The 27860-nt window shown below is 40.5% G+C and overlaps 2 protein-coding genes across 3 annotated transcripts in view; one reads left to right on the top strand and one right to left on the bottom strand.

Moving 5' to 3' along the window:
• cbx2 (chromobox homolog 2 (Drosophila Pc class)) overlaps positions 1-6356 on the bottom strand; it is a 29916-nt gene extending 23560 nt beyond the window's left edge. Inside the window, exons 1-2 of one of the 2 annotated variants that reach the window (XM_073026147.1) lie at positions 6282-6356; positions 5435-5478 (exon numbers count right to left, since the gene is read on the bottom strand). In XM_073026147.1, the coding sequence (XP_072882248.1) occupies positions 5435-5478; positions 6282-6290 (53 nt within the window). In that variant the 5' untranslated portion in view covers positions 6291-6356. Of the gene's footprint in view, positions 1-5434; positions 5479-5578; positions 5678-6281 lie in introns of those variants that run through there. The other variant, XM_073026146.1, reaches the window with a different exon arrangement.
• The window catches only part of LOC140714690 (cAMP-dependent protein kinase type I-alpha regulatory subunit), a 71033-nt gene continuing 43357 nt past the window's right edge, over positions 185-27860 (top strand). The window contains exon 1 of the mRNA XM_073026149.1: positions 185-336. The gene's annotated coding sequence lies outside the window, so the exon portion shown is untranslated. The remainder of the gene's footprint in view (positions 337-27860) is intronic.

Genomic DNA, 27860 nt, shown 5'->3' with positions numbered 1-27860 from the left:
TTTACCTAGAAAACAGAGGCTGGACAATGTTTTCAGAGAAAAATAATGAACGTAACATCTCTCTGATGCCAGTCATTCAAATACTCTGCAGGCACTAGGACCCTGTGTCATTGTACTGCATCCATTAAATTGCCCAACTGAAGCCTCAGGCTCTTCCTGCAGAGCTGTACCAGCAACTATTTGAGATGCGGTAAGCCTGACCAGCCTGATGAGGTGACTGTTTAGTGTGCAGAAAGTATTTATTTTCTTTCCTTTTTGTCTGGAATGGAATGAAGGGTGAAGGAGAAGGCTTCAGGAGAATGCAACAAAGTAACCTTCAGCATTGCACCAGTCTGGGTAAGAGAAAAAACAAACTGCTGATTCAAGTTGAAATGAAGGTTGGCTATTAGGAAATTATAGCGTTCAGATGCAGAAACAGGAACGCCAGACAATAGGATGGAAAATAAGGAAGCTAGAAAAGAACTAAAAGGGGAAGTAGTGAAAAGACATAAGAAAGCAAAATAAAATGCAGAATCATTATGAATGGAAACCAGAATAACTTTAAAATATAGATGCATTCAAACTGTCACTATTTTGATTCCTGTATTTGCAATATTTATAAAAATATTTTGCACAGTGTATGGTTTACTTTCCCAGATCTCTGCACTCCCATTGTTTGAAGAGGATAAATCAATTTTCCTCCAATGACACAGGCAATATCAGAACTTGAGGAAAATTTTCCAACATAAAAATGCATTTGTTGTGCTGCTAGGAAGGTTATCATTATCAATGCCGTGCTCAACTTGTACATACTCAGGATGTCCTAAAGCACTTCATAGCTAATGAGTTACTTCAACTGTGAATTAGTTCACAGCTGATAAGTGCAACTCTAGTTTGTTTACAGAAGTTATCGTCAATGCGAAATGAGAAATGAAAATTCATACAGTTTTGAAGATTGTTTGAGGAATAAATGTGACAGAACTGGCTAAATCCAAGGCAGAACAGTGGGAGAATTCTACTGCTCTTTATCAAGCAACATCACAAGATCCTTTATGTTCGTTTCTACAGGCAGAAACTAGCTTGGTTTAATGCATTATCTAGAAACTGAGTCCTCTGTAAAATCAGTACCGCACTTGAATCAAAAAAAAGGTAGATACAAATTGTTGCTTTGTTATTTTTCCATTCACATAGATTGTGGCAATTTTGAGTGATGTATTTAAGTTGAACTTCCATATACACTGATACTGGGAACATGGGCCTCAATACCAGTCACAGTATTTACACTTGGAGGCCACTCTATTAGATCTCTCCTGGGCCTAATAAAGTGGCTACTGACTTTATGTTTGTGGTCTTCTTCTGCTGCTGTAGCCCACCCACTTCAAGGTTCGACATGTTATGCATTCAGAGATGCTCTTCCGCACACCACAGTTGTAATGTGTGGTTATTTGAGTTATTGCCACCTTCCTGTCAGCTTGAACCAGTCTGACCACTTCCTCTGTCCTTTTTCATTAACAGGCCATTTGCTGTTCACTGGATTTAGTTTTTTTTTTGCACAATTCACTGTAAATTCTAGAGATTGTTGTGTGAAAAATCACAGGAGCTGAGCAGTTTCTAAGATACTCAAACCATCCCATCTGGCACCAACAATCATTCCATGATCACTTAGATCATATTTCTTCCCCTTTCTAAGGTTTGGTCTGAACAACAACTAAACCTCATGACCATGTCTGCATGATTTTATGCATGGATTTGCTGCCACATGATTGGTTGATTAGATATTTGTATTAACGAGCAGGTGTATCTAATAAAATGGCCACTGAGTATATTCCTGCCATTGACTGGTTTAAAAATAAAGGCATGTATCACAAGTTTGTAAAGAATCTGTGGAAGTAGTATTCCCAGTAATTATTATCCACTGAAGTTCATAGAATACTATGTGTATTTGATGGCAGTGGAAGAGAACGAACAAAATTTAACTGTGGAGGCACAACCACGGAAAAGACAGCAATGTAAGGGTACAGAAAATGGTTGAAGCACTGGGGCTGAGAGATGTCTTCTGCTGGATTTTACTTGCAGTTTACATTCTGTGCTGAAAACAACATGAGCTGAGACTATGAATCAATATGACATCCTGCTTAGTGCGGAAAGGAGGTGCAGATTCCCAGACATCATAGTACGTAATGGAAAAAAAGACCAGAATATTAAAAAGCCTTTACAGAGTCAACTCAAGATCAGCGAGCCAAATGATGGTTCGAGCTACTCAAACCTAGTCAGTCCCTGGAATCTCGTGGACAGATTGTAGGCAAGGAAATCTCCAATAGGTACAAAGGGGGTCAAATGTATCACTGCTTTGGTCACTAGATTTCACATAGAGTCTAGTGATGGGGTTCAGTTTTGCAGAGATTCCCCAGATTTACACTGGAAAAACTGCCACTCTGGCTCTGCTGAAAGCCAGCACTGTCATGTTCTGAACCAACTGTGGTTCCGGAAGATCAGGGCCTTCACATTTGGAACACAAAGTCAAGTCCCCCCCCCCCCCCCACCCCATCCCCCAATAATTGTTTGTCCTTTAAATATTTTTAAATAACCGTGCCTTTAAGTTTTTTAAACTATTAAAACTTTTTATAAGTTAATTTATTTCAATGATTTTTCTAAATGCATTTTTCAGACATACCAGTTGTTAAAATCATTGGTAGTATATAAAGCTGCATCTAATGTCGAGGTACTTGGGGAATAGAGCCTTTATACTACAACATCTGTGGCTTAGTAACTATTTAGATACTGTAATGCTGCTAGACACAAAGACAAGGATATCCGGCAGATAAGTCCTCCACATCAGGCCAGGTAAGTATGGGTGTGCTGGGCTGCAGATTGACCCAAAGCAGAAGGCCCAGCACTATTCAGCCAACATAAGAAAGTGCCGTAGAATATGTAAATTCCACATCTTCACAACAGTCACAATAATTGTAATTCCATGCAAGACACACTCACATTGCACAGCAAAGGCAAAACAAATGATGGGCAACAACCCAGTTGTCTTTTATTGCCAGTAACAAAACTGTCTTTGCAAGTGTTGTCTTCCCACAATATACGTGTCAGTAATGCATTGAATTGGTACTTCTTACCCAGACCAATAGGCCGATTATTTCTATCCAATAGATTAATACCCTGTAATTTTGCTTTAAGATTTAACACTAATTTTTCTGTGAATACCTTAATGCTTCCCTAGGACAGTGTAAAGAAAAATGTTTAGGAGACAGTAAATGTGACAAGGGTGATGCTGATTTTCTTGTGAGTACAATGCCTCTTTTGATTTACTAGGAACTGATCGGGGGAGGGGGGGGAATGGGGTGGGGGTGGAATTTTGACATTTAAGTCCCAAGGTCTTTATCTTCCCCACAACTGTCAAACAGGATTAAACACAATAGTGACTTCATGCATAAGCATAATGTGTGAAGCTCTTGCAACAATTTAACAAATCATAGGAGTTTTGAAGTAAAAACTAAATATAATGTCCTTAAAATGCAAATTGCACCTTCAACTTATTAATGTCCATTTATGCATCAAGATTTTAAGGAGTTAATTCATTCTCTTGATGTATATTTAAAGTGACACGTGGATGGTGATTCTTTGTCATAGTCACAAAAAGACTGTAGATAAATATTGGGCTGATTGTTTGTCCCAAGTCCTTCAATGTAATCAGAAATATGCTCTTACAAGTTTTTTTTAAAAAAAGAATGCTGTTTTTTGTTTAACACCAAAGACATTAAAATCCTAAAGAGATCATTAGTCAACAAGCTTAAAATGCCTATTTTAGCTCTGCAGCTTTTAAATACTAAAAGTCATTTTTGATATAAAGAACTACCCCATAGTGAGTAGTTTGGAGAGATTATGATTTTGTCACTTTTCACCCATAAATGATCTCTTATTCTTTAAACAAACAAAAATCTATCTTAACAGAAACTGTGTTAATGATTTAGATTTGAAGCTGTTCATTTGAGCATGCAGTAGACCACAAAGGATTATGTAGAGGAAGAGAGGAAAGAAACTCTTAAGGAATTGGAGATGGAATATAATGTTACTTGCAGGTTGTTAAATGGCTGGTAGGAAGTAGCTCCAGGTTAGATTGCAAGTGGAGTGTTTCTGCCAGAATTCCATGTCTGTTGCATCTTAGAACGGGATATGAAAGGAATGGTTTACATTAGTGCACAAACTAAGCCATTATTGTTCTGCTTCAGTTAGATGACATGCAGCTCAGAGTGTGGCAAATTATGAGATTCTGCATCAATTCTAACCCTTCCACCTCCACTTGTATTTATTTTGACTTTACTTCAGATCACTGCTTCACACCCCACATTAAGCCAAAGATTTTAGTGAACTAACTTTATTAGTTTTCAAGACCTTCAGTCAAATGCACTGTATTTTTTTTTACAAATCCAGTAACTCCACAGAAGCCGAGTAAAGGCAATGTTGTAACCTGTTGTTTACGAGGAACTGATCTGTTTACTAGGCACTGTGTGGTCCAGTTTGTCTTATTTTTGTCGGAGTCAGATGTAAAGGAAGTCAAATATGAAACAGGGAACAAACAGTTCATTATTTTAAAACCACCAGGTAGCGTTAAGAGGCTCGTTAGTATCAAACTACATCAATGTTTGTTTTTTTTTGAAGTCAATTCAATTACATCACCCAATGAGTCTATTATTAGAATGTAATATGAAAGTTTAAGTAAAAGTTTGAAGTAATTCCTATAAATAATGCATTGAACAATTTGAAGGTGGATATGATACAAAACAAACAACGGCGTGAATAATTTGATATACTACGCCGGCAAAGAAAATAAAAACAACCATACCCTATTCAGAGCAGAATGTTTGTATAGGATACCCATCATGCCCAGATTTTGTACTTCAGTTTCACTACTTTCTTAATTTTACAGACATCAAATTATCTTTGGAAAGATGCGAAATACTGCATGAACCAAGTAAAGCAAACAGTGTTGAAGTGGTCAACAAAGCAACGAATAATATAAAAAGAATCTCTACAGTTATATCACCCGATTAAAAGTGAAAGTCATAATTGGGAAGTCACAGAATCATAAAGTTACAAAATAAAGTTACAAACGTCCAAGAAAAATATAGAATGCGTGTGAAACTATTAGAGGAAGTAGTCATTTGAAAGATTCTAGTTACATTAAAAGGTAATCCAAATTAACAATTAAAGATCAAAGGCTAGAAAAGCAACCGTTACGGAGATAATGCGTAGGAGCTTGCGAAACAAAGTGCAGGCACACTAGAATGCTACATGTTTTTTTAGTCAGCAGAAGTGATGAGAAGAAATAAGATGTAGGGAAACAGAGAGAAAAAGAGGAAACAAAGGAGGAAGCCCCGAGCCCAGCCCGATGCTGGAGTTGGGAGCACGCTGCTTCTGTTGTATTGTTAAACCTGATGCCACTCACTTGGAAGACCATCCTCTCCACTTCACCAAGTACTCCAGCTTCCCCTGTGAAATAAACAACAACAAATCAATTTTCACCCGAAGCCCCGAATGAAACCCCGTACAAAATCAAGAGCTTGTTTTCCGAACTCCTTTTCTCCCCAACCTTTCTCAGTCTTTTTCTTAGAATGCATTCCGCTGCGAAAACTTGCTCTCCCACAGCGCTCAGCTCCTCCATTCTCGCGCTGCTTCTCTCCGCTTCCCCCCCCCCCCCCCCGTCACTCCGGCCCCAGGGCGGTGACGTCACCCACAGCGCTGACTGACCAATCGGGGTTTGCCTAGACCGACCGTTGCTAGGCACAGGTCAGCGGTCGCCAAGCGAATGAAGAACGTTCGGAAAGAAAGCACCAGATTAACCCTCTCAGTACTGCATGCTCTGCAATCAATCAAAAGCGAGCAGACAAAGGATAAACACTTTAAACACCATAACTTCCAGAAGAGTTATAATTGCTTTAGGGGACAGAAAAAGATGTTCTTTGGTGCCTTTCGATATAAAGTGAACCCGAAACGTTTCCCGATTGTCACTTATCCAGACTTCCGCAACTTAATTAACAACGCAAATCGAACAAAAACAGTCCAGCATCGCTGCCCCGTTAAATCCCTCTGACTAATAACTTATTTGTTTCAGTTAAAATCAAATGTTTCAAAGTTTTCTTTTAATTTTTACACAAGTATGCCACTTATCCCAATCGTTTATAAATTTAGAGTTTTGACAATCTGGGGTTCCCCTAATCGTAAGCATTTTTTAAAATAATTCGCTTAACCATCGCAAGAATTTGCTTCAGCCGACAATATTAAATAAAACTCACGTTGCACATGATTACTTTTAATTTAGATACGCATCAAAATAATTGCGGAAGACATTATATTGTTAAGCAGCATGGGAACAAAGCCATTCTGTTATCGGGTTGCCACTTTACAGCAGGTGTTGACTCTTTTACTGACATCATTTACACATTAAGTGTTTTGATTTTGGTCATACGCCCTAAAAATCCAAATATTTTAACATTTTCAAAACTCCCCTTCAATTTCTCTACAAAGAAGGTTTGCCCTACTGTGCTACCGAGTCCACGCCGATTAGCGGTGACTATTAACCGATATTCACGATAAGGAAAAGCCAATGAATGTTATAACCGCCTTCAAAGTGAAAGCCACAGGTACCTTCTAGGACTCTGCGGCGGCTGTATAAAGAGACAAATATATTATAAATTTGTTTGGCATTTGACAACGACTCTTTACTTTCGGCACAATTCTACAATGACAGAAAGCAAACCAAATTTAGAAAGTAAACAAATATAATCCAGTCATGCATTTCTAGTTGTGTGCAGCTGTTTATTCGACTTTTCTGCAATGAGGCACACTTATTCGAACTGGATTACAGTTTAAGCGGAAACTTCAATGCAATATCGGGGGGGGGGGGTTCCTGGTTTATGACAAGCTATCCATTGGTTGATTAAACCGGTATTTATCGCGTTTACGCCCTCAGACTTTGTGACACAGAACTTTTGACAAGTCTAAGACTCGGATCACTTCAATGCTCCCCCCATGTCCCGTTCTTCGCTTGCGCAAATTTCAATTCGTCCGGCATCTGCTACGGATATTTGTTCACGGCCATTTGTCCTTGGTACATCAGCTGTTTTTCTCTGGCTTCCTGATCACCCAATTTCCACCCTGCTCCATAAATAAAGTACTTTTCCTCCAACATGTTTAATTACTAATTAACATAAAGTTATATAAACAAATAGAATGGATGTGTCTCGTGCATAGCTCAGTAACGAAACAAGCTAGAAATCGGGAAATTAGCCCGCAGGTCAAGAATGCGCACCGGACATTTTTTGTACTTCTAAAAACCCCAGGTCTTCCAAAGGTGATCTAACGTTAATCTTCCCCACTGAGTTATTTTTCGTTTTGAGGGGTTACATATTTTGGTGCATATGACCTAAGTACTTTTGGTACCTTAAACACAAAGAGAAACTGAAAACTGTGCACCAAGCGATGATTTAAACCAGACGGATGAACGTATTCAAGAGAAAGAAACAAGTTCAGTGAGATAACAAAAAAAGCCTTCCATATTATTACAGAGGCTGGTTGTATTGAGAAAGGAATCGGTTGCTTTAGGATGCTTCTGTTAAAGTGGGGAAAAGCCTCTTTATTAATCTATTTTTTGCTGGTGCTTGGAAACAAAACATGATTGCTTTGGCCTCGGCATCACGAGGCACGAGGAAACCTGCAATTAAATTCTCTTTAAATCTGACAAATATGGAGATTCCAGAATCAAACATTGGTCAGTGAATTGCATTAGGTCCATTGCAAGATCCTAGGCACAAATAATCAAAGAAGGGAGGTGTTTTGTCAGTACTAGCTGGATTTTTTTAAATTCAGCAATTCAATGAAGTACTAAACATACTGTATACAGTACAAGTATGCGGATGACACCACTGTTGAGTGCTGTATCAAAGGGGCTGGAGCAGGAAGGAGACTGAAAATTTGGCTCAATGGTTTGATAACAACCACCCCTTACTCAATGTCGGCAAGACCAAGGAACTGGTTGTGAACTTCAAGAGAGTGGAACCAGAGGTCCATGAGCCAGTCCTCATCAGAGTATCAGAGGTGGAGAGGGTTAGCATCTTTAAGTTCCTGGGTGTCACTATCTCAGAGTACCTGTCCTGGACCCATCATATAAATGTTATCGCGAAGAAAGCATGACAGCACCTCTGCTTCCTCAGGAATCTGCGGAGGTTCAGCATGTCATCGAGAAGCTTGTCAGACTTCTGTAGATGTGTGGCAGAAAGTGTGGTGACTGGCTGTATCAAGGCAGCACCGATGCCTTTGAGCAGCAAATCCTACAAAAGGTAGTGGATTTGGCCCAGTATATTATGGGTAAAGCCCTCCCAACCATTAACCACATCTGCATGAAACACGGTCATAGGAAAGCTGCATCCATCATCAAAGGTCCTCACTACCCAGGCCATGCTCTTTTCTCGCTGCTGCCATCAGGTAGAAGGTACCCACACCGCCAGGTTAAAGAACGGTTACTACTACTCAACCATCAGGCTCTTGAACAGAAGGGGATAACTACACTCATCTATTGAGAGGTTCCCACAACCAATGCTCTCATTTTACCTACTCTTTATCTTGTTATTTCATACTCTTGTTATTTAGTTATATTTGCATTTCCACATTTTGTTGTTTTCTATGCTCCTGTTCTTTCAGTGATCCTGTTTACCAGTTGCTATTCTATAGATTTGTTGATTATGCCCACAGGAAAAGAATCCTGTGACATATACTTACTCTGATAATAAATTTTACTTTGACTTTAAAAGCAGATGGATTGAAAGCCCATACTGAAGAATTACATGCTCAGGAAAATGTTACACAAATTTGTGTACACTTGTACACAAATGTGCAAGCTCACTTGACAGATGATTCATGTGGCAGAGAGCTTGCTTCCAATTTACTCAAATTAGGAAATGTGAAAATTAGAGACAAATTTTCAACAGGACTTACTTCAATTAAAAAACTGGGCTAAATTGTGATATGACTTCATGATCTGATTAAGTTGTTTTCCCAAATGTCACTCGACAATATTTAAATTACCAATGATTGTGTGAAAGAGCAAATTTTGGACCAAAAAAAACTACACAGTGCAGAGCAGGAAGAAAAGCATTCTTTCGAAGCTTCCAAGCATTCTGTACATTATAAAAGTATTGGTAGTAGGACAGTCAATGACATAGCTGTACATTTTCCTGCTGAGAAGTTGTAAGCTGTCACTGCCTGGGGTGCCATTTGGATCCCCCAACACTATGCAACAGTGCAAGATTATCAGTTCAAAAATTGCTGCCACATAGAAAATATAACATTACAGCACAGCACAGTACAGGCCCTTTGGTCCACGATGTTATTCCAATCCTTTAACGTTCTCTAAGATCAATCTAAGCCTTCCCTTCCACATTGCCCTTCATTTTCTTCTTCAATTTTTCTTTCATACATGTGCTTATCTCAGAGTCTCCTTAACATCCCTACTGTATCTGCCTCTACCACCACCCATGTCAGTGTGTTCCACGTCCCTATTACTCCATGAAAAATAACTTACTTCTAACATCTGCCCTGTACTTTCCTCCAAACGCCTTAAATTCTATTGGCCATTCTGCCCTGTGAAAAAGTCTCAGGCTGTCCACTCTACCTATGACCCTTTTCACCTTGTACACCTCTGTCAAGGTCACTTCTCATCCTCATTTACTCCAAAGAGAAAACCCCGAGCTTGCTCAATCTATTCACATTATACATGCTCTCTTATTCAGGCAGGATCCTGCTATATCTCCTCTGCATGCCCTCTAAAGCTTCTACATCCTTCTTATAATGAAGCAATCAGAACTGAACATACTATTCCAAGAGTGGTCTACCTAGAGTTTTATAGAGCTGCAACATTACCTTGCGGCTTTTGGACTCAGTCCCCCAACTAAATAAAGTATCTATCTGTCTAATGTAATTGATGCTACAACAGTGACTGATGATACTGCTGAGGAAAATGTCTTCCTCTCTTGGATACAATTATCCCATCTGATCGACCTTTTCAATTCAAACAACCTCACTTTCCTGTTTGCTTGAATCATTACCCTTAATCTCAGCACATAATGGTTTTCCCATAATCGGCTATATGTCGGCTATATGACAAAATTAATCTGTATATACTGGTTCAAAAAATAAATAAATATGAGGCTTTCAGAAGCGCTTCAATATTGAAATCAAGTAAGCTCCCACATTGTGCATGTGTACATATCTATCTGAAGAGAATTATATTAAAAGTAATTTTTGTGTAATTATTTATTTTCAGTGTTTATGTTTTTATTAGTAACTTTAATTAAACTACATTCTCCATGACTTGGACCAACATGTTGATGTCGTGTGGAGGCTTGCGTGCTACAAGGACTCCATCAGGCGATGCCAACTCAGGGCCGTCCATGTTGGAATGGCTGTGGATGAGATGCCGGATGAAGATTGATCCAACCCTGGCTCCTGAATGGACAGACTTGTATGTGCCCCTCCCTGGCCACACTTCATCATGAATCAAGCTAACCTTTCAATATATGCTTGCTCCTATGGTGCCCCAACCCACGATGTCCTCCACCTGGTCTAAACATGCCCTCTCACCAAGATATGAGATGGCTTTGCCACGGTCCTTTGGTGCGGCTACAAGCTGGAGGAGTGGCTTGACAAAAACCAATTAGAAGTGTGAAAAGTAAAAACACCTGCCATACGAAACAACAACAGCAATTAAACTACACAATTTTAATTTCCCAATGGAATAATTATACAATTAAGTTAGAATTTACTTCATTTAGAAGGAGAGTTGTAAAACCCAAATGCATGGAAATAAATGTAAACATCACGATTGAAGCAAATAACCCAAGCAATATCAGGCATAGCGGTTGATTAATAATATAATTAATCTTAAGTGTTGCTTGCCTCTTTATACTTGACGATAGTCTTTTAGTCATCTCAACTATGCACTCCTGAAACCCTTCCCTCAACATTTCCATTTCTTTACTTTGCTATTATCTTTCCAAAACTTCCTCAAGCCTATTTCACCAAAGAAACTAATGGTTATCTCTCGTAATTGCCCATTTAATTTATCATCTCATCTTTGTTGCATCCTTTCATGAAGCATTTTGGGATCCTTTATATAGAAGTGCTTCATAAATTCAGACTGCTGTTGGTGTAACATTGCTGCTGTGTCACTGGTGCTTAAGTTTGGTTGTACTCTCATAGCTGCAGAAGTAATAGCTTTTGACATTTACTCAGACTCAGAATCACTCCTGCTGTAAATGTCATTTGAGTTCAATTGCTTTGTTCACATAGCTTTTCTTGGTGTGGATCTCCTCATGATGCGCCTTTGTCTCTGGGTATTTGCAGCTTGAAATCCCTCTATTTTGGTTACTGTCACTTTTCTGCAAGTAAGCTGAAGACAGACATGACTGCATCTTGAAGCTTAGAGGCCAGATAATCTATAACAGCAATGAGAACAGCTACACAGATGGAAAAACTTTCATCACAGTATCTAGCCTACATAAGTGATTTTCATTTCAACAGATATCAATTATTATTCCATATGAACAATAACAAATTATAGAAGAGATGACTAGTAATGCAAGTCATGACTCACTTGGGGAATTGCAGGGCGTTCCTATTTGCTGAGCTCCTCTCACAATTGCATTTTAAAGAGTGAAAAGGTAAGTGTTGCCACCATAATAGTGTTTTTGAACAGAAACTGCCTGGCTCTACTTCTCATAAAACTTAACGTGCTACGTTGCTATATCTTCGTGGCCCCTACGCAACCAGTATCTTTTTTTGTTGATGAAAGGTAAATGTCACTTGCCTCATTTCCTCGTTGTTAATGCAATGGAATGTTCCTACAGCGTATGTATTGTTGGTGCTTGCTTTAAGTGAGTGTGGCAATAGCTGTTGCAAAAGTATGTGGTGTTATTTGGGTGTACCTGAAGGCCTGCTGAATTCTTACTCTGAAGAAGGTGGAAAGTGCAGTAGAAGTGTATTCGTTTGAGAACTTTATTGTCATTTTACGAATTTTCTTGTGTTTGCCACTAGGCATAAACATGTTTATTTATCTCATGCTGATGGAAGTTGAGTGGTTCTAAGCTCTCCATAATTTCCAAATTTCAATTCCTTCTAAAGCCATCTTCTTGGATACATTATTAACAGGAATCAAATTATTTAATATCATGGAATCTAAACCCACCCATTGAAATTGAAGGAATTGAAACGTGGAAAGTCCAAACCTTTTATCACATAATTTCTCATGGTTTCGTAAGGTTAGGGAAGGTGGTGAGGATCAGCTCCCACTACTACATGCTCCCCAATGATGTGCATCTCAAATAGCCTCTGACAGCCAAGTCCAGCTCATAGCCTTCATAGCTGCAGCATGGCTTAGCTACTAAGCCCGGTGGAACTGTTTCTACTGACAAGAGAAGGGGCAAAGGTGAGTTACTGGTGCTTGAAAACCAGGCGCTTCAGGCAGATAGGGCTCATCAGCCGTGGTCAGCAGCTCATCTAAGAAAAGGAAAACTCTGATCTCAAACCTCCACTGACTTGCAGCTATATCCATTCATGTGGAAGGTTTCTGGAATAAACCCTGAGGAAAAATCTGGAGCTGAAGTCCCTAAGGCAGTCCTACATTGAGTTCAATGTTGAAAGGCAATTCCTGCAACGTTGCTGGTGCCAAGCTGTATCGGTCTCTGCTGTTCCTTTAGATTCATCAGCTGCATGGAGAGGAGGAGCCTGCTGCATGGGCATATCATACTGCCCTGGCCTGCATATCATGTAGAGAGCTAGGACGCAATAACCATGGTGGATCCCGACTAGTGGAATTCTCATGAATGTACTCTTCTCACTTTATATAGTATTTCATTTTGTTACCTCCTTGTTAACGCTTACCTGCATTAGTACAATCTATTAATAATTACCAGTTTTATTGATATACAAAACATCTCAGGTCCAATTTCTATACGGTTCCTCTGATTTTTTTTGGTAGAAAATTGGTCGAAATCCCATTGTAGACAGACAGTGAGATGAGGAGGATGAGTGTAAAAATTATCCGTGCTTCTATTTCCTTTCCTTAACTGTGTGAAGTTTCTAACCTGATCCTAGGGCAGATCTTCTGAGCAGTTGTGACTAGATCCCTTGTCAGTCATAGTTGGTGTCTCATTAACACATCTGCAAAGCCTTCCTCCACCATCTAAATGTGCTGATATTTTTCCAGTATCGAAATTTCAAACCCTGTTGTTAAATCAGCAGTTTTTAACTTGTCACTTCTATTCTAAATTATTTAGTTGAAGGCTGAATTAACATAGTTATGATATTTATATTTGTTAGGTGGCTATTACTGCTTGAAAACTTGTATTGTGAAGCTTTCTCATTTTTATAGCTATTAACAAAATGTTTTTCTCAGAAGTTGCAGGAAATGTTCCCTCAAGATCCCTCTTGTAATGCTGAATATGCTGAAATACTATATAGTCATCTTTACTTTTTTTAATTGGTAAAGTGAATATCAAGCTTATTGTTTTTAACCACGACATTTATCTTAAAATATCGTCTTTTAAAAATTTCTACTGCCGTCATTTGATTTAAAATCAATACGTTATTGGGTATTTTGCAGATCATCAGGAATGCTTTCATGCCATATTGTGGCAATAAGTGTTTGCCTAGTGATAATGAATGTTGCAGCCTCTTTGATATGGAGGCTTGTTGGCTAATTAAAACCACAGGCAGCCAAATATTTGCTTAAATCCCATGCAGACTGCAATTCACTAATTATTATTGCCATGGGTGGATTATGGATGCATCAGAAATGTACTGCTTGTGACAGATTAATACCTCATTGTTACATCCAACTACATTTACTAATTGATAATAATATTAATAATTTATATAATTAAACAAAATCTTAATTAAATATATACATGGTCTGATTTACTAGGTTAGCTATTTTTTATTGAATGTTGTAGTGAGTGAGAGAAATTCTTTACACAGAATACTATATTGCATGATGTGACTCAAATTATTGTAGTACAATATATCAGATTGCATTTTATGTTGAGGCGCACTGAGACCCTGATTTTAACTCAAGCCATGATATGAAGAAAGACTGGATCGACTAGGCTTATACTCGCTGGAATTTAGAAGATTGAGGGGGGATCTTATTGAAACGTATAAAATTCTAAAGGGATTGGACAGGCTAGATGCAGGAAGATTGTTTCCGATGTTGGGGAAGTCCAGAACGAGGGGTCACAGTTTAAGGATAAAGGGGAAGCCTTTTAGGACTGAGGTGAGGAAAAACTTCTTCACACAGAGAGTGGTGAATCGGTGGAATTCTCTGCCACAGGAAACAGTTGAGGCCAGTTCATTGACTATATTTAAGAGGGAGTTAGATATGGCCCTTGTGTCTAAGGGGATCAGGGGGTATGGAGAGAAAGCAGGTACACTGTTTTCTATGTTTCTATATGCATTAAGTTATGCTGCTCTAGGTGCTTTTGAGATAATGTTGGAAAGATTGTTTTAACTTTAAAGCCGCATTTTCAAATAAACAGTCAGAGTGAACAAGTTTCAAAGTCTACTTAAATCAGGCATACTTCCCTTAAAGCAAGGCTGCATTTCATGCGTGGTTTGAGTTGCAAAAATATTACTTTTTTTTCTAATGTCTCCTTTGAAATCCTGATGGACGAAGCAAAGGCAACAAGGGAAAAAAATGTTCTCCATAAGCCTACCACAGAAAGTATCCTGGATAAAAGAATTAGAGTTATTACCATCACATCCTTGGCCATGACCTCAGAAGAGTACCAAAAGTAAACATAGTGCTTATAGAGGACTAGAGAGGATTTGCAGCATAGAAAACCAGTCTTTCCGTCTAACCCACCTATCTTGTCAATTACACTCCTTTCTTTCCTTCTGTCTATGTAACCCTTTATTCCTGTTGATATAATTTGCTTGTGTAGCCATCCCTTAAATCCAAAAGCACTATTCACTTCAACTACTCCCATTATGGAGGTGCTTCTGAATTCTCCATTGGATTTCTTGATAACTATTTTACATTAATGGCCTCCAGATGTACTGCACACTTCTCATAAGTAGAAACCTTGTACCTAGGCATGCTATCAAAATCCTTCCTAATTTTAAAGAAAAACATACAGAACGCAGGAGGAACTCAGCAGGTCAGGCAGCATCTATGGAAATGAGTGGACAGCTAACATTTCAGATCTAGCCCCACAGGTCTGAAAGGCGATAAGGTGAAGCCAGGTCAAGGGCTGGAGAAATAAGAATCTTATAGAAAAGAATTTTAAAGACCTCTGTTAGCTTACCCAGTCACTCCCATCCCCACCACATACTGGAATTATTTTCTTAACAGAGAAAATTGACCAGCTGCCTAACCAAATTTGGGAAAAAAAGTATTTATTTTATATATATAAAAAAAACAAAATGCATCCATAAAAATATATGGAAGGAATACAGAACAGTACATGGTTTTCTCTACACATACAGATATATCTTGATATTTATATCTTTTCTCTATAGACTTCCTATTTTACATATATCCCAGTTAGTACAAAGACTGGAGTGATATCTGCACAGTCCTCTCTGCATATGACACGCAGAAGTAGTAAGAATCTGTAATACACTTCTGCTATGTAATAATATTGGCCAGCTATGGCAATGTGTTGTTAGAGGGTTAGAATGTTCCTTTATGAGATTAAAATTAAAGCCATTTCTGTGATTATTTCCAGTAAAAAGGTTTAGAGATTATCCAAAAGTCTTCTGCATAAGACCTTTACAACACCAGATGAAATTGTTTCTGTCTTGGATATTGATTACCATAAAAAAAAGGAGAAAGAGCAGACTATTTAGCCTAAAAATCTGCTCTTCCAATCAATAAGAACAAGGCTCATCTCTTATTTTAACTCTACCACCACATACTTAATGAATGAACAATTGCAGCATCTTTGGCAGAACGTTCCATAGCTTTACAATCTTCTGAATGAAAATATTTCTCTTCCTGTTGGTTGTAAGATAATCCTTTATTCTGAGATAGTGACCCCGAGTTGTAGTCTTTTTTCCTGGAGAAATTTTCTGCCACCTTTCATTCAGTCAAACCTCTTAAAAAGTTAAATATTTTGGATGAAAAAGGTGAAATCTATTCTGGTCCACATTTATAAAGGACTTGCCAATAATGTTTGAATGATCATATATTACTGATACTGAAATTCCCGTATATTGATGGGTTCTTGATTTGTCATCTTAACAGTTGTCTCAACTTTCAAAATCTCGCTCCAGGGATGTCCTGCAAGAGCTGACATCTTCGCTGCTCCACTTCTTCCTCTGCTGCTCTTTGAAATAATTCACCCAACGTGGAGATACTAAAGGCATGTTTGTGAATACATATGAAATGTTTACAGTCCAGAAGTCTAATAATCTTCTTATTGCTAAAGAAATGCTTTTTCTTTCCAAAATGCTCTTTTCAAATATGCATTTTCTGAGAATGCATTTTTAAACTCACATTAAGAGAGGGGGAAAAAAAATCAAATGTACCCTCCAGTAATGATTCTTCAATGTTTCTCATGCTAATAACTAGCTACTTAACTGACACAAAGGTAATATATTTTAGTAACCTGACAATGGAGATTACACCAATTTCATTGAGAGATAAGTCCCCACAAATGCTGGTGGATCTGGAGACAGAGGTTACACTACATTAGCTACACTTGCCTATAATACTTACGTTTGAAAAAATACCCACATTGTTTTAAGGCAATATTAAGGCAATAAGGTAAATTGCCTTATTATTGTCACATGTACTGAGGTACAGGGACACACTTTATTTTTCATGCTATCCATAGTCCAATAGGGAAACTCAAACAGAATGAAGAATAAACTGTCAAAATTACAGAGAAGGTGTAGTGCAGGCAGACAATAAGCTGTCAATATGGTTGCTGAAAATAAGAGTTGATAACAGATCGGTGAGGTCAACAAGATAGACAATGCATCCTCATGAGATTTTAAGTGCTCTTTTAAAGTAAAGGAAGGCATGGTGAGAGCGAATTCAATTTAAATCAGTGCAGAAATATAAATAAAGGGAGTTAAAAAAGGATAGCAAAAGAAAGCAAGGAATGAAAACTGAGATTTTTTTGAGCAACCTTGAACAACATTAGGTAATGAAATGCATAACTCTTTAATTCTTGGGCAATGTTAATAGTGTATTTATAGTTCCTATTGCTTAAATTGTTATGTGAGTTTCAGAGTCCATAAAACATTACAGATTCATTCAGCAGCCATCTTGCATGTGTCAGTTCAGTCCAACAATAAAAAAAAATCCCCTACCTTGTTTTCTTCTTCTGTTCTTCTTGTGCAGGCATGGGGATAACTTGCTTCCACTTCATTTTTGAGGAGTGGAGGGCACCTGTCCATGAATTCTTATTATGTGGGATGCATTTTACATACTAGTTATTAGACAGTCTTGGTAGAGCAAAGTCTTGACTTGATAAGAAGGAAGTACATGATATTCATACATGTACTTTTAATGTGAATGCTACTGTTGAGGATGATTTAAGTTTAAATTAATTTAAATTTAAACATTCAACAATCTGTAGCTCAGTTGCTCAATTGACCTTATTCTGTTCCTCTTTACAAGTGGATTGACATTGCAGCCTCTCCAAGCAATGTTCCCTCTAAGGTGTTCTCGTGTGCATGTACACACATCTTTTACTACTAGTGCACAAAGGAAATTAAACTGCTCACAAAGGGTTGTCACCCTCTGCCTCACTGACATGTTAAGTATATTTCACGATTGTGCACGATCACATTTCCTTTTCCGGTTTCTGACGTGGACGGTGTTGACAATGTGGAGTTTGCGGTGATTTGTCTGCTGATCTTAGAACTGGCTTAAATTATACTGTTTTTATTGAAGAAATTATTCAGTGCGTGCATGTTGTTGTCACTGGGCAAAAATTGCACAGCACAAAATTTTTATGCACACTGGTCATTACAAGTTAGAGGGAACATTGTCTCCAAGTTATCTTTGTGTGTGTGTGTGTTTATTTAAGTGGCATAATGCAGAATTATCAGAGCAGCTTTCCATGTTGTATGTTCGTATATAAAATTGTGTAGTGTGCTTCTCTCTAGGTGTGTGCATCTGCATTCATTTGCATACATAATACTGATAAAATGTACTTGGTATGCTTTTAATAAAGAAGTACTCAACCATACTCTGAATACCTTACAATCTCAATTATTGTCTTTGCACTTACACTCAGAGGCTACATTATTAGGTACAGGAGGTACCAAATAAAGTGGTTGCATAGTGTATTTCTGTATGTTCATTGCCTTCTGCAGCTGTAGCCCATCCATTTCAGGGTTGGACATGTTGTGTGTTCTGCACATCACTGTTGTAACGCATAATCATTTGAGTTACTGTGGCCTTCCTGTCAGCCTTAACTGGTCTGTCCATTCTCCTCTGACCTTTTTCATTAACAAGGAGTTTATACCCACAGAACTGTCACTCACTGGAGGCTTTTTTTTTAAATTATAGCACCATTCTCTGTAAACTCCAGAGCAGGGGTGTCAAACTCATTTTAGGTCACGGGCCGGATTGAGCAAAATGCAGCTTTATGCGGGCCGGATCAGTCGGACGCGTGCGAACGCAGCTTTCATTGCCTCCGTTTTTTCAGCCTGCTCTCATGTGTCTCAGTCTCTGCTATAACTACAAAGTGTTTCACTTTACAAATTCCGTTTCTTATGAAGAAGACTGCCGAGCAAGACTGCCGAATAAACACTAAAAACCCTGAAAACCTGGTACCTGAATAAACTCAGCATTAGCCATATCATACGCCATAGGCACTTCGATTACTGGGGCCAGTTTTAATAGTAATTAGATATTATCTCGCGGGCCAAAGATAAATTCCACCGCGGGCCGGATTTGGCCCGCGGGCCTTGAGTTTGACATATATGCTCTAGAGATGTACATGAAAATCCCAGATGAACAGTTTCTGAAATTTACTGCATCTAGCACCAATAATCATTCCATGGTCAAAGTCACTTTGATCACATTTCTTCCCCATTCTGAAGTTTGGTCTGAACACCATCTGAACCACTTGACCATGTCTGCATGCCTTCATGCATTGAGTTGCTGCGACATGATTGGCTGATTAGATATCTACATTAATGAGCAGGTGTTCTGGTGTAGCTAATAAAGTGGTCACTGAGTGTAAGTCAATGCTTAACTTTGGAATTACCCATGTAAACATCTAGAGTTAAAGCCTAGTTGTAAACACTTGCCTGTAACAAAATAATTGTCAGCTGTTACCAACAGGTTTCTCTGTGAAACAAGTTCCTGAATTTGGTTGGGATCTGTAGGTGTAACAAAAATTATCAGTTCATTAAACTTCATTGGAAGTCCATTATAATTGCCAGCATTTATATTGCACATTTAACATAAATATGCTTCACAATGATGTGATCTAAATGTAGATGTGGAGCTTCCTCAGTAATGTTTAATAAGGGACATTAAATGGTCAGAGAAGGGGGTCTGAAAGCTGCATTGAAGGGCTCAGGCAGCTGAAAGCCTCTAATATCAGTCATTTCTGATTGTTAATAAAGTGAAGACATCACTAGCAAACTCTACAGTACATGCTGACTTTAAACTGGTTCTGTGGCCATAGTGTTTTTGTGGATAGTACAGATGTTTCTGGTCAGTGGGGATATGCTACAGTACCTCCCCTTTCCCATTCAACCCCCATCCCAATCTTCCCATGGGAATTGACAATAGGGAACTCAGCAATGCTAATAACAGATTCTTTTTAATTCGAGATGACATCGCTCCTTACTAGTTTGTTCTGAATGTTTCCTGCCAGTTATCAGCCCATCTAGGATGTGCTACATTTGGGCTTATACAGCTTTATTTTTATGAGGTGTTGTAAATGGAATTAAACAAGTCAAGTCAATTCACTTTTATTGTCATTTCGACCGTAACTGCTGGTACAGTACATAGTAAAAATGAGACAACGTTTTTCAGGACCATGGTGTTACATGACACAGTACAAAAACTAGACTGAACTACGTAAAAAAAAACACAGAGAAAGCTACACTAGATTACAGACCTACACAGGACTACATAAAGTGCACAAAAACAGTGCAGGCATTACAATAAATAATAAACAGGACAATAGGGCAAAGTGTCAGTCCAGGCTTCGGGTATTGAGGAGTCTGATGGCTTGGGGGAAGAAACTGTTACATAGTCTGGCCGTGAGAACCCGAATGCTTCGGAGCCTTTTCCCAGACGACAGGAGGGAGAAGAGATTGTATGAGGGGTGCATGGGGTCCTTAATAATGCTGTTTCCTTTGAGGATGCAGCGTGTAGTGTAAATGTCTGTGATGGCGGGAAGAGAGACCCCGATGATCTTCTCAGCTGACCTCACTATCCGCTGCAGGGTCTTGTGATCCGAGATGGTGCAATTTCCAAACCAGACAGTGATGCAGCTGCTCAGGATGCTCTCAATACAACCCCTGTAGAATGTGATGAGGATGGGGGGTGGGAGATGGACTTTCCTCAGCCTTCACAGAAAGTAGAGACGCTGCTGGGCTTTCTTTGCTATGGAGCTGGTGTTGAGGGACCAGGTGAGATTCTCCGCCAGGTGAACACCAAGAAATTTGGTGCTCTTTACGATCTCTACCGAGGAGCCGTCGATGTTCAGCGGGGAGTGGTCGTTCTGTGCCCTCCTGAAGTCAACAACCATCTCTTTTGTTTTGTTCACATTAAGAGACAGGTTGTTGGCTCTGCACCAGTCCGTTAGCCGCTGCACCTCCTCTCTGTAAGCTGACTTGTTCTTGCTGATGAGACCCACCACGGTCGTGTCATCGGCGAACTTGATGATATGGTTCGAGCTGTGTGTTGCAGCACAGTTGTGGGTCAGCAGAGTGAACAGCAGTGGACTGAACACACAGCCCTGGGGGGCCCTGTGCTCAGTGTGATGGTGTTGGAGATGCTGCTTCCGATCTGGAATGACTGAGATCTCCCAGTCAGGAAGTCTAGGATCCAGTTGCAGAGGGAGGTGTTCAGGCCCAATAGGCTCAGCTTTCCAATCAGTTTCTGAGGGATGATTGTGTTGAATGCTGAACTGAAGTCTATGAACAGCGTCCGAATGTATGTGTTTTTTTTTGTCCAGGAGGGTTAGGACCAGGTGGAGGGTGGTGGCAATAGCATAATCTGTTGAGTGGTTGGGACGGTACGCAAACTGCAGGGGGTCCAGTGAGGGGGCAGCAGGGTCTTGATATGCCTCATGACGAGCCCCTCGAAACACTTCATGATGATGGATGTAAGTGCAACAGGATGGTAGTCATTTAGGCAGGACACTGAAGACTTCTTCGGCACGGGGACGATGGTGGCGGCCTTGAAACACGTTGGAACGGTGGCGCTGCTCAGGGAGATGTTGAAGATGTCAGTGAGAACATCTGCTAGCTGGTCTGCACATCCTCTGAGCACTCTACCAGGGATGTTGTCTGGTCCAGCAGCCTTCTGTGGGTTGACCCTGCACAGGGTTCTTCTCACGTCGGTCACGGTGAGACACAGCACCTGGTCATTTGTAGGAGGGGTGGATTTCCTCGCCGCCATGTCATTTTCTGCCTCAAACCGGGCGTAGAAGTTATTCAGCGCATTTGGGAGGGAGGCATCACCTGCACAGTCAGGTGATGTTGTCCTGTAATTGGTGATGTCCTGGATGCCCTTCCACATGCGCCTCGTGTCGCCGCTGTCCTGGAAGTGACTGGATTAGCTGGGCGTGTGCACGCTTTGGCCCTCTGATGGCTCGGGGCAGTTTGGCCCTTGCTGTTGTTAGAGCTGCCTTGTCACCTGCTCTGAAGGCGGTCGCAGGACCTCAGCAGCGCAGGCACCTCTGCGGTCATCCATGGCTTCTGGTTGGCACATATAGTGATGGTATTGGACAGAGTAGCATCATCAATGCACTTGCTGATGTAGCTGGTCACTGATGCTGTGTACTCCTCTAAGTTGGTAGAGTCGCCATCGGTTGCAGCCTCCCTGAACATGTGCCAGTCAGTGTGCTCAAAGCAGTCTTGAACAGCAGAGATGGCTACTGCTGTCCAGGTTTTCACCTACTTCTGAACTGGTCTGGAGCACCTGACGAGCGGCCTGTATGCTGGGATTAGCATAACAGAGATGTGGTCTGAGTATCCGAGGTGGGGGTGGGGCTCTGCCCGGTATGCGTCCGGGATGTTTGTGTAAACCAGGTCCAACACGTTCTCCTTCCTCGTTGCAAAGTCCACATACTGATGGAATTTGGGGAGCACTGACTTAAGGTTCATGTATTTAAAATCACCGGCAACAATAAACAGACCATCAGGGTGTGCGTTCTGCAGTTCGCTAATAGCCCCATACAGTTTACAGAGCGCCTCCTTAGCATTAGCGCTGGGGGGAATGTAGACACCGAGTATAAGGACAGAGGTGAATTCCCATGGCAAATAAAATGGTCTGCATCTAACAGCCACAAACTCCACAAGCAATGAGCAGTGTCAGGAAACCAGCACAGAGTTCTTACACCATTCCGTGTTGATGTAGACACACAAGCCACCACCGCGAGTCTTACCGGAGAGAGCTGCATCTCTGTCCACACGAAAAAAGGCTAGCCCATCTACCTGAATGGCAGCGTCCGAAATTCCATCAGTGAGCCATGACTCTGTGAAGACATACGCGGAGCAAACTCTATACTCCCGCCGAATATTACGTTGGAGTCGGTCGTAGTCCATTTTATTGTCCAGGGAGCGGACATTGGAGAGCAGAATGGATGGGAGAGTCAGCCGGCTAGGGTTTGCTTTTAGCCTGGCACGGACCCCTGCCGTTTGCCTCGCTTCTGCTTCCTTGCACATCGCTTTCGACGTCTCTGTCTCCATGTGCGATCTTGAGTGAACAACCTGTCCTTACACTGATGAAGTAGCAGAGAATGGTTGAGATGAAGTCTGAGAAACTCCTGCAATCCTGGATGGATGAGTGACATCCAACAATCATAAGCATCTTCTTTTATGTGAGAAATAACTTCACCTCTGATTTTCATTGACTTCGGTTTTATGAGCATCCTTGATCCCATATTTGTTCCTTTAAAGTCAGTGGCTCTTGCTCTCTCTTTGCAGTTACAATTCAGCTCTTTGATCCATATTAAGTCATAATGTTAGCAAGGTCTGGAACTAGGTAATCATGGCAAAAGTCAAACTAAGCACCGCAAGAAGTTAATAGATCCAGATAAGTGCCAATTGATAGCACAGTCAAGCAGTCATTTTACAGTATTGGTAATTGTTGCCGATTCTTGGGTCACAGAACTCGGGAAAAAAGCGGCATGACAGACTTTTAACACCATATATCAGTGAGGTGTTTTGTTATGTCTCCCCTTTCGCTGTGAAATGGGACACTACTTTTTCCCTTTATTAGGGGGAGAGGGAGCCTGTGGTCAGTCGAATTGTCAGGAGAATGATTAGTTTTTGCTGCACTACAGATGATGGTCTTCATTGGAGGCCTTGCTATTGCATACTTGGTGAGTGGAGGGTGCTGATGCTTTTTTGCAGAAGTGGGAGGGGGTGGGGGAGGGTCATTCCCTTCTGCAAGGGTGGGGGAGTAGGGAGGCTTTGGGGTTCTAATGTTTTAACTAATACTCATTATTTGGGGCACTCCTCTGATTTTGTGGATGTCTGTGAAGAAAAAGAATTTCAGGCTGGATATTTCTCTGATATTAAATGGAACTATTGAATTGCAGTGTACAGGATGTACACCATATTTTTCACATTACTGAGGTGATATCAATGTTGCTATTGTGCTGGAACAGCTTTGCTCGGGGAATGAAGAGTCAAATTTTGATCCTTAAACCTGTGATGTTTTCTAGTCTCATTTTTTTTTTGCAGTACCCAGTGTTTCAGCTGTGTTTTGGTATCACGTTGAGAGATTTGGCTTCATGGGGATCTCAGGAGTAAACTGATGGATTAATGGATTAATTAATTAATTAAGCTAAGGATTAATGGTTCAGCACTTCTGAATGAAATAGAAGTGGAGAAATTGATGGCTTGGAAACAGGTTAATGGTAGCAGTTCCAGAAATCGGGGTGTGGAATTTTCAAAACAAGGATGAAAATTTAAAATCAGAAGCCTGTCAGTAAGGACAATACTGGAAAATGTGCAAGGTTTAATAAAAAAAAACATTTTGGATGAGCTGAAACTTACATAGGGTGAGTGATGGGTATGAGGTGTTGGTGTATTTGAATCTCGTGGTCAAAAGGATGGGTGAGGGTTTGCTGAAGCCGGCTTGAGACGCAGTAGAAAGCAAATGATGTAGAGGGACCACTGGTTACAATTTATAATTCTGTCAACATCATACAGATTATAACGTAACAAAAAATTGCCAGTACTTCAATCTGTCGGATGCCACGACTGTGGTGGGTCTCATCAGCAAGAACGACAAGTCAGCTTACAGAGAGGAGGTGCAGCGGCTAACGGACTGGTGCAGAGCCAACAACCTGTCTCTGAATATGAACAAAACAAAAGAGATGGTTGTTGACTTCAGGAGGGCACAGAGCAACCACTCCCTGCTGAACATCGACGGCTCCTCGGTAGAGATCGTAAAGAGCACCAAATTTCTTGGTGTTCACCTGGCGGAGAATCTCACCTGGTCCCTCAACACCAGCTCCATAGCAAAGAAAGCCCAGCAGCGTCTCTACTTTCTGTGAAGGCTGAGGAAAGTCCATCTCCCACCCCCCATCCTCATCACATTCTACAGGGGTTGTATTGAGAGCATCCTGAGCAGCTGCATCACTGCCTGGTTCAGAAATTGCACCATCTCGGATCGCAAGACCCTGCAGCGGATAGTGAGGTCAGCTGAGAAGATCATTGGGGTCTCTCTTCCTGCCATTATGGACATTTACACTACACGCTGCATCTGCGAAGCAAACAGCATTATGAAGGGCCTCACGCACCCCTCATACAAACTCTTCTCCCTCCTGCCGTCTGGGAAAAGGCACCAAAGCATTCGGGCTCTCACAACCAGACTATGTAACGGTTTCTTCCCCCAAGCCATCAGACTCAATACCCAGAGCCTGGACTGACACCTTACCCTATTGTCCTGTTTATTATTTATTGTAATGCCTGCACTGTTTTGTGCACTTTATACAGTCCTGGGTAGGTCTGTAGTCTAGTGTAGTTTTTTTTCTGTGTTGTTTTCACGTAGTTCAGTCTAGTTTTTGTACTCTTTCATGTAGCACCATGGTCCTGAAAAACGTTGTCTCATTTTTACTATGCACTGTACCAGCAGTTGTGGTTGAAATGACAATAAAAAGTGACTTGACTTGACTTGGCAATGAGATCTCATGTTGGTGATGTGATGGAACACCATATTTGTAATGATGAGATCATGGTCAAAGCACCTTGTCAGTAAAAGAATCCTGTTTGGAGTTAGGCTTCCCTACTCCTTCCTTGTTCATTATACCTTCTCTCTTATTCTCTTGCTGTTGAAGTTGACCAGAAGGCTCAACCTCTGGTCGGCTTAAAAATAGTGTCACAGAGGGTCATAAAGACAGCTTCTAGCACATTGGCTTTCATAAATCAGAGTATTGAGTATAGGGGTTGGGATTTTATGTTGAAATTATACAAAATGTTGGTGAGGTCAAATTTGGAATATTGCGTGCAGTTTTGGTCACCTACCATCAGGAAAGATATCAATATGATTGAAATAGTACAGAGAAACTTTATAAGAATGTTGCTGGGACTTAAGGACCTGAGCTATAGGGGAAGACTGAATAGGCTATTACTTTTCTGCCTGGAGTGTAGGCGAATGAGGAGAGATTTGATACAGGTATACAAAATATGTGAATGTAGGTACGCTTTTTCCACTGAGGTTGGATGAGACTAGAACTAGAGGTCATGGGTTACAGGTGAAAGGTGAAATATTAAAAGGGAACCCGAGGAGGAATTTCATTTGCAGAGTGGTGCAAGTGTTGAACGAACTGCCAATAGAAATGTTGGAAGTATTAGATACAGATTTGCTTGTGCCACTTAGGAAAAGTTTGGATAAGTACATGGATGGAAGAAGTATGGAGGGCTATAGCCCAGGTACAGGTTGATGTGACTAGGCAGTCTAACAGCTCTGTGTGGACTAGGTGGGCTAAAGGGCCTGGTTCTGTGCTATAATGTTCTACGTTCTAAGGATTAACCAGATTGTCTTTCTTTAGGATGCAAATGACTTATTCAGGATCAGTATAGAAACTCTCCTTGAAACTTAAAAGTTTTGGATTTATGATGTTAATGTGTTCTTGCCATGTTAGAGTTAGAATGAACCAAATCATTAAAGGGTGTTCACTAATTCCACAAGGGAAGTTGTTGAGACACCAGACCAGCTCTGATGCTCATTCATTTACCATTTCTGTTTGAAGGTAAAATTGATTAATAAAATGCTAGTTTTGGATAACTATTCACTAACCCCTACTTTCTTTGCTGTCAAGTCTACTTAAAATCCACACCTTTACCTTCACATCCTCGTGTCCCACCAGAGCACCAACTATAAATATACAAACAGAGAAATAATGTTGGAACTGTGTACAAGGCATTCTTCTTCTGGTTTGCTACTCCAGAAGAAGGCATGCCCACTGTCTTTTCTTTAAACTACTTACTTCCTGCCCATTGTTTGCAGTAATGTCAATATCAAGGTGACTAAGTTCATGGGTTATGATTTCAGAGCAGCGTTCAGATCTATTGTTATTGGATTGGAATTGTCCGCAGAGATTCCATACTGTATACTGTGAAGAGGAAGTTGCCTGTGCATGGTTTCCTCTTACATGGGGTAGCTATTCATCATCAGCTGCTACAGTGACTTGACAGAGCAACGTCCCCATGCAGTGGCAAAGTGGACCAAAAAAACTGGACACTATGCTCTGCTACCTGAGTATTGATGCTCAAATATACACTTTCTATAGTTCACATATACGTTTTGTATGGTTTTCTGAACCATATAAAGGGTACACACACCAAATGCTAGAGGAACTCAGCAGGTAAAGCAGCATCTATGGAAATGAATAAGCAGTCTTAAGTTCTGGGCCGAGACCCTTCTTCAGAACTGGAAAGAAAGGGGGAAGACTCCAGAATAAAAAAAATTGGGGGGGCGAGGGGAAGGATGCTAGCTTGAAACAGATAGGTAAAGCCAGTGGGGTGGGAAAGTTGAAGGGCTGAAGAAGAAGGAATCTGATAGGAGAGAAGAGTGGACTATAGGAGAAAGTGAAGGAAGAGAGGACCAAGGGGAAGTGATAGGCAGGTGAAAAGAAGTAAAAGGCCAAAAGGGGGAATAGAAGAGGTGGAGAGGGAATTTCTTACTGGAGGGAGAAATTGATATTCACACCACCAGGTTGGACTTTACCCAGACGGAATATAAGGTGTTGCTCCTCCACAAGCTCCTCTTGGCATAAGAGGAGGCCATGGACTGACATGTTGGAATGGGAATGGGAATGGGAATTGGAATTGAAATGTTTGGCCACCGTTAAGTTCCGCTTGTGGCAGATGGAGCATAGGGGCTCAATGAAATGGTTCCCCAATTTACGACGGGTCTCACCAATGTAGAGGAAGCCACATCAGCCGAGCACTGGGCACGGTAGGCAACAACAGCAGATTTGCAGGTGAAATGTTGCCTCACCCAGACGGACTATTTAGGGCCCTGAATGGAGGTAAGGGAGAAGGGTATATGCTTTGTATAGTTCACCAAACCCTAAAGGCAGAAGGAAGGGTCAATTAAACGATGAAAAGCAAAAATAAGGTGTTTTCCTTTATTAGCCAAGGCAAATTATGTAAGATCAGGG

Source organism: Hemitrygon akajei, chromosome 22, assembly GCF_048418815.1.
Source record: "Hemitrygon akajei chromosome 22, sHemAka1.3, whole genome shotgun sequence".
NCBI lineage: Eukaryota > Metazoa > Chordata > Chondrichthyes > Myliobatiformes > Dasyatidae > Hemitrygon > Hemitrygon akajei.
The sequence above is the reverse complement of the archived record's forward strand: the minus strand, read 5'-3'. Positions and strand labels throughout refer to the sequence as shown.